Genomic DNA, 7,932 nt, shown 5'->3' with positions numbered 1-7,932 from the left:
CAGAATAGCCTATTCTGTTCTTTACTGGTTTTCTTTTTTAAACACTTGAAACATACTTTCTTTACAGTCTCTTTCATAGTGGTCTATTTTCTTTCATTTTTAGGTTCAAATTCTCCTTCTGGTTGATCCTTGGCCCTAAAGTCTCCTTCATGAAGGTTTATTTTCAGCCAAGACATACAACTGTTAATTGTGGTTTCGCCATCAGCAGGAGCTGGCTGCCCTGAGAAGTATGGAAGGTTCTAGGTTGTGGATGCCCAGGGCAGGCTCATATGAGCCTCAGGGGTGGGGAGGAGGCTATGGGCTTTACCTGGGCCAGATTAATTTGTTTCCCTATTTTTTAAAATTTTTTCCCAATTTTTAAATAATTTTAGATTTAGAGAAAAGCTGCAAAAATAATGCAGTGTTTCTATATACCTTTCCTATAGCTCCCCCTAATAGGAAAGTCCTGAGAGCCACAGCAAAGCCGGCAAAAGCAATAAATTAACCTTTGCATAAACTGGTAACCACACTATGGACTTTATTTGGGTTTCACCACTTCCCCACCGATTACCTTTTTGGTGGTTGTGTCAGGATCCTCTCCAGGGGTCCACGTTTCATTTCGTTAGGTCCCACTGTGTTTCACAGGCCCTTTGCTTTGCTCAGTTTCAAGGGGTTCTTATTTTCTTGGGTTTCGTAAGTAGCTCCAGGTTCACACTATTACCTTTCCAGGTTGTCTAGACTTTGACCTTCTCATTTATCTTTCTAGACTGTAGAGTCCTAATCTTTTAATTCCAAAATGAATCTGCCCTCAGTGGAAGCACTGATTTGATTAGTGGGTAGGAGAAGGGAGTAGCACCAGCCAACGTGAGCGAAAACAATTCTGCCAATTCCACACACTAAATAGATGACTTTCAAGTCAAATGCTTGGAAAATGAAAGTCCTAGGTTTTCTCACCAGCAACACAAAAATTAGAGAATGGAAAAAAAAAAAAATCATCTCATTCAACCTGCACATTTTATGTCGCGTTGCAAAGGAAATAAACAGAAAATACCGCTTGACACCAATTCGTAGCATTTATTGACATTTCCATTTAAAATGCTAGGAAAGCTGTATAAATTGTAAACATGGAAACCAAACACTTGCATAAATTATTTCCAAAACTCTACAGCACATTAGAAAACAGTGCAGCTAATTGAAGGGTAGAAACATAACTGACAAAGAGAAGGAAGGATTCAATTACTAAATCATAGACCCATACCAAAATTTAAGTGCCCGTTTGAGACCAGCAAACCATGATTGTCAAGTTCAAGTTGCAGTACTGATGCCACGAGTGGCCTCAATGTACTCTGCGTATTTTCGTACATTAACACTCATAACCTCGGAATGAGAATGCAGGGAGGGTCAGGAGAATATGGACCTTGACAAAGTAGGAGGGGACAAGTGGGCATCCCAGGGCGGCTCTACTAAGCAACCTTTCCTGTAAGGGTAAGGCTAGCCCGATCTGCATGCTCCCTGGACGATGCTCTGGAGGAGAGCAAAGCTCAGTCTACTCCCCTCTTCTGAAATGAGCCCTCTGGTGTTTAGACCAACTGAGTTCGTTGGTGGAGCTTCCGATCCTCTAGCGCCTCCTTCCTTCCCCACGTCTGCAGGAACAGCGCAGGGGCCTGGCTTGAACTCGAGCCTGTACTATTCCTAACTCAGAGGGTCAAGTTGTGAATGCATGAAATCTGGTGGGCATGAGGCTCCAAGTTGTCCAGAACGGTTACACAAAATCAGGGCCTACAAGACCAAAATCGCTTACATCTCTTTGGCCCTTCCCCCTTCCCCCCTTTCTTTAAATTCAAAGTGGCCCCCGGAGCAGAAAAACCTGGAAAAGCAAGCCCCCTGCATCAGGATCCACCCTGTGGGAAACTAACTTGGACTAGAGTTCCTCAGTTTCAGACATTCATTCCTTCTCACTTGCTGGCCGCCGGGTTCCTAACTTTGTTTCGTGTTTCCAAAGGCATTTCAATGTTCTTTTCCTAAATTTCAATGCTGCTGCGTGTTCTTAAGATCAACTCTCAAGTGTACCATTACACACACACAAGCACGGAGTTAGGTTCGTACCGTGAGGTTTCGGTTTTCAAGTCTTTTTAATACAAAGGAGTCCTCGTTTAAACACTGAAAATCATCTCCAAAAATATCAAAAGAAACCTGAAATGTACACACTCCTAGTTCACTACATACTAAGTGTCGGCCTATGACATTTTATGAATATGTTACAGCAGCTGCTCGTAGAAACCCCTCTCACCCGTTACAAGAATATGTCAATGTGTTGGATTAAAGGTAAAAACGAAGTTCAAGTTACCATCCCAGAGAAATGGGTTTTGTGGCCAATGGTCTGTTTGCAGGTATGAGTGGACTTTCTCCCACTCCTGTCTGGGACGAATGCAGACAAGCAGGCTCTGGAGGCTGGCTTTGGAGACTCGCTCTGGAGGTAGAAATGAAATGGCTAAAATTCAACTAGAGCTAAAGACAGTGTGGTAGTTAAGACTAGAGGTGCCCATCCCCCTGCCCAGAACCGCAACCAGCTTTCCTTCCAACCAACACACTCATTCATGTCTAAGAATCTAGTACGAAGGGGATAGAGAAGTTTATTTAATGATTAACTGGTGAGTTACCGCAAATGCCAACCAGTGTCCGAGTGATTGGTCTGGTCACTGGAGCAGTAAGAAGCTGTGCAGTGCAGTCAGCGCTGACCCTGCTCACAGGTAAACAGAGGCTCATAAAGCACAGAATTGCTTGCTTCAGCCCACAGCCCTCAGGCAGACCTGCACCTGCGCTTTGCACACACCTCATGCCCTGAAAAGTCTGATTGGCAAAAAACCCACTTAGTCGGCTGCTCAAAAACCATGTGCCACCGAAATCAAAACATACTCTGAGATTAAATAAAATTGGGAGAAAAACATGTAGGTGGCTGTTAAGAAGTCAAATATATGTACTTATAAACTATTATGCTACACTAAGGATTCAATGTGGCCCAATGGCGGGCCACTGAGATCCACTCTGAGCACTGGAGCAGATGGTGGCGTCCTTACCGCTATTTTCATGCTTTACATCGGGTCCTCTGGCAGAGCTTGGTACACTCCCCTTCTCTCCAGAATGGATCTCTTCCTCCGTAGACTTCACAGGCCTGGTCATTTTCTCGTTATGTTTCTCCAAATGTGTACTCACACCACCACTTCCTCACCTTACAAAACTCCCTAAGCAGTGTGGTTAGGAATTCTGTCCTCATATTGTAGATCAGGATCAAGTTCACTCTCAGTGACGGCTTCACCCACTTACTCCATCCTTCCTCAGGTCCACTCTAGGCTTCCCCGCGCCATCTCACCATTTCCCCAGGCAGCTCCCCGTCTTCACTCAGGTAGCTGCCGAAGTGGACTTCTCCCCAAGATCCTGTTTCCAAATATGAACCTTTCCACTTCTTCTGCTGAGTACCTAATGCACTTGTTCACTTTAAACAAATTTTACTGACGTTTAAACCATGTTATTTATGTGTACGTTCCATCTTTTATACCCATCTGTATTATCCAACTTAGATTCTAAGATCCCAGAAGGCAGGGTTCATGTTTGACCTTTTTGGGGCCACAAACAGCAGAAAATCAGGAGCATGAAAGGAGTTTAGTAAATGTTGCTTAAAAGTTAATGGAAAAGGAAGTGAATTTAAAGCAAAAACAGGAGAGAGGAAGAGTCACATGAGGCCTTTAGTTTTGCTCTGGGTACTTCCATGTGAACTCATTCACCGGTGGGTCACAGCATTTTAGATCGTCCATCCCAGCATAATCATACAGATAATATTTTACATTTTCACAGTGCTTTGTGCACCCTTCTCAAGGGACGCTTGCACACATGATCACATCTGATTCTCACAATAAGAAATCCTAGGAAGGGGGCAAGGGAGGTCTGTCCTCTTTTGGCTGACGGGGACAATGAGGCTCAGAGAAGGGACCTGACATAGGGAGTTCATGACAAAGTAGAATCTGAAAATGATCATTTCTCCAACAGTACTCTCTAAAATACTGACTCAAATTTACAGCTTGTGATTCAAATTTACATTACCACTGGAACTTTGAAAATAGGAAAAAAGGAGAGACATAAAATTCAACTTTTCATTTTAGAGTGCTTCAAATAAATGGAACTCCAAAGCACACATGATGGACCTTCCTTTTAAGCGGGTCACATTGGCTGAGTGTCTGCAGACCCATGTGGGTGTGGTGCTCCCCATGACAGCTAGTCTGTCCTGAGTTTGGTGACTGGTAAAACTTTGGTGGCAAGTGTTTAGAGAAAACACGGGCAACCTGGGTGTGCTTTACAACCAACACAGGAGTGCTGGTGATCCCACGGGCCTGCTCACACCACACCACACCCCACCAGTTATTATATGTTCTCTTTGGTCTTGACATTGGTTTAAAAGTGTATCAGTTCCAAGAATACAGGTTGATCCTTTTATGCTAGTTTGAAAGGCATCACAATCGCCATTGCAGCCCCCTTTACAACAGAGGCCCGTTTCTTCAATGTCCAAAGGAGGTAACTATTTTTCGTGCACTCTTGGTGCAAACACCGACCACACCGGGCAGAACGGGAGAAGATGGGCCTGCATTCAGTCCACTTGCTGTCATGTGACCTGAATTCACTGTATGGTGTCCATAATATAATTCTGCTTGGATGCCTGAAGTTCTTAATATATGTTTCAGGAAACCTGGTATTTCTGAATGACATGCAAAGAGAATCCTCCACTGTGGGTATTAAACCAAGACCGAGGGTCAGAAATCAAGCCCAGAAGGAGGCCTTCGCTCCCACGCTCTTGGAGCTTGTGAGGGCTGCTTGGAAAGGAGTCCCTTTCCCTAACTTAACATCCTTTAGAGACTTAAGCTCCAACCCTCCTCTTTCAGAGGCCGACAGATGAAGAGTGGCTGCAACCTCACGTCCCAGAAACTGCTGCCCTGAACTCTAAGGCTGTAGACAGGCTTAAGGAACCAAATGCAGAAGCATGGCTCTGGAACAACGATTACACTGCAGAAATCGATTTTAGCTGTTTCAAGGTTCCTAAAGGTGACACAGATTTTGATTAGAGCCCCCCAATTCTGCCTGCTTATATGCTGTTTAAAATATTAGCTGATCTAATAAAAAAGGACTCATAGTAGCAATGTGTAATCTAAGTCTGTTTTTCTTCTGAGTTTTACTCAGGTTCCAGAAAACGAAACAGCCCTTGTTATTCCAACCCTCGCTCTAACGTGGGGGGACGGGGGAGTGGTGACCTCAGGAGTAAACCTCGAGGGAGACGATGCCCCCGGTCAGGCCCACAGCACGTAGATGGTTTCAAGTCACTGAGCAGAGTCAAGCACAATAAAATCACACATTCAGAATGACCCTCTCCTTCCCCTTGTTCCCAAAGCTCTTCACATTTCCTGATTGAGCAGAGGGGCTGCCAAGAACTGAGTTTCATTTCTAGGTCTTGAACACACAGAGAATGCGACCACTAGGAACGTATTCGTGAATCCCAATTTGGTGGCCCTAGGAAATGGTTAAACATAATTTTTGTTTATACACTGTTTCTCATTCAAACGTAATTTGTGAGGAATTCCTCTGCAAAGCGCAGGAACTGGTTGGCCCTCCTGAAAACCTCTTTCTATAGGACTGGCCTTGAGGATGGTACCTGCTGAAGTGGGAAGCTCTCAAGAGTCCCATGTGCCCAATTAAAAACCAGCAAATACAACTAAGAATGTAAATCTAAACTTTGATATGTATTTTGAATAAACAAATAAATATTAAGCTTTCTCCCCTCATCTGGGAGGTGTTTTTGTTTTCTTTTTCCTTTCTAGAACAAAATGAAACCTTTAACATATTCTTCCATTGCAAAAGCCAAAGTCGCATTTCACAGACACAGAGGGGAAGGGCCCTCGGAGCAGTAGCACCAGAAGTAGAAGGGAAAATGCAGGGGATGGCTTCGTGTGGAATCTCGGGCTCTACAATCTATCATTTGGTTTCTCACTAGTAGCTTTTTAAATTCCCGAACAGTCTTAGTATCCTTGTTGTTAATATCACTAGTAAAATAAGTTCCTATGGAGAAAAAGAGGGAAATAAGCTGTTAACAAAACGTCTTCAAATCTCTTCTCTCGGAAAACAAAGCAGCAGGTTCTCCGTACAAACCAGCCTCAAACACGCCTTCCCGTGGAAATGCTGGGTGCCCTTCGGCCCTATACATCCCCTACGAGGGCATCTTTCGCCTTGAAAAAGGAGACCAACTTCTAATCCCATTAGCTTAGGTTTGTGGTTTAGTCTTTCGTGAAGTGCTGCTGGCTTTTGGCCGAAAGTCCAGAAATCTCAACGGGAACCCAAGTGGTCAGCACGTTGCCAGCTTAATAAAAGCATCGTGAGCTTCACGTGACTTATGGCATCTGGCATCTTCTCAAATTGCAACTTGCTCCCTTGCTCGGGGGGCCCCCAGCCCTGGGGGCGCCGGTCCTCTTGCTGACACCCCCTCGGCTGGTCCCCTCTGAGTCTTGCTTCCACGGGAAGCGGATACTTGGCAAATGCAAGGCGAGGCCCATCAGCTGTGGAAGTTGTGCGCGGAGGTCTGTTTTTGGGACAGCCGCAGGAGCTCCTCGCGGATGGCCTTGATGAGGGACGCGGACGAGTGGCCGGGCTGGAGGTCCTCCGTGGAGCTGGTGGCGTAGGCCAGCCCCGCGCCCTGCAGCCCCCTGTGCGGGGCGTTCCCGGGGGGAGCGGAGGGCTCCCTGCCTGAAGTCCTTGGCACCTGGAACAGCGGTGAAGAATACTCCTGATGTCCCAGCACGTGTGTCTGAAAAACACGGCAGAGGGCCCTGTACTTGCCACATGAGAACAGGAGGGAAAAGTCAGGTTCAAACCCAAAAACTCAGCCCTCCCGTAGGAAAACCTTGGGCTGGAAAGGAGAGTAGTAACCGTGGCGAAATCAGTCAGGGGACAGCAGTGCAATCAAGAAGCCCTTGCACTTGACCTTAACAGGGGCCTCAGAAATACATAATGACAGAAAGGGTACTCGGGTCAGCCACGTCTGTGTGTCTGTGTGCGTGGAGGTGAGTGGCCGCTGGGAGGACAGGAAGGGACCCCGAGAGCTGGGAAGGAAGGGAGGCTGGAGCACCCCGTGGAGGTGGAAGGTCAGAGGAGGGTACCTGAGAGCTGGAAGGGACAAGCAGGTTCTGGCAGAGGGACTGACAAAGACCACGGAAAGGGAGCGAGATCCAAAATCACTGTCCATTTTATCTGTCTGTCTACTGAGCGCTCTGTAGAGCCCTTTCTTTAAAAAGTTATCCGCACTGAAACCTTTCACAGTTTTGCTTATATGTCCATTATATAGGGTGGGGCAAAAGTAGGTTTACAGTTGCTCATCTGGAAAATACTATAATAATTAATAAATAATAACACAAGAATAAGCTCTGTGTTTCATGCACTTACAACTGTAAACCCACCTGTGCCCCACCCTCTAGAACAGGGTGTTTGGCAAGAATTATTATACTTTTCAGTGATCTTTTTTCACATTTTTTTTCACTGAAAAATCTCTCTTTGCATATACATGAGTTCTAAACCTGCGGTTCCACCTATGCTGAGTAAGCTACTAGCCTGGTGAACGTGGCATTCGAGCTCTAGCACATTTCACTTCTCCAAATGGGATAGGGAGGAACGCTGACGTGACCATTGGATTTGACAGGAAAATCCAAATACCTGATGAAACCAAGTTGGCACAATGAAGGCAGGAAAGGAAAGATGTCAGTAAATAGAAGGCCAACGCCCGAGATCTATAATAATGCATCTTTTAGGAAAAAGTTATAGTCTACTGTTAATTTCCCTTCATTAAGTAAAAGCATCCAGTCATTAAAGGAATTTAGCGTATTTGTTAAAAAACACGTAAATGCAATGAGGATGAGGACAAAT

At 45.3% G+C, this 7,932-nt stretch overlaps 1 protein-coding gene across 2 annotated transcripts in view; it reads right to left on the bottom strand.

The window, feature by feature from the left end:
• Positions 1-1,038: 1,038 nt before the first annotated feature.
• Positions 1,039-7,932, bottom strand: part of KIAA1549 — a 110,019-nt gene continuing 103,125 nt past the window's right edge. Inside the window, exons 20-21 of one of the 2 annotated variants that reach the window (XR_013999544.1) lie at positions 3,057-6,820; positions 1,039-2,449 (exon numbers count right to left, since the gene is read on the bottom strand). Coding sequence is in view for 1 of the 2 variants with exons in the window: in XM_081147057.1 (XP_081003183.1) it covers positions 6,569-6,820 (252 nt within the window). In the remaining variant the exon portion in view is untranslated. Of the gene's footprint in view, positions 6,821-7,932 lie in introns of both variants that reach the window. The other variant, XM_081147057.1, reaches the window with a different exon arrangement.

This window comes from Miniopterus schreibersii, assembly GCF_964146895.1.
Source record: "Miniopterus schreibersii genome assembly, chromosome: 9".
Classification (NCBI taxonomy): Eukaryota; Metazoa; Chordata; class Mammalia; order Chiroptera; family Miniopteridae; genus Miniopterus; species Miniopterus schreibersii.
Note: the sequence above shows the minus strand (reverse complement) of the source record. Positions and strands in the feature narration are given on the sequence as shown.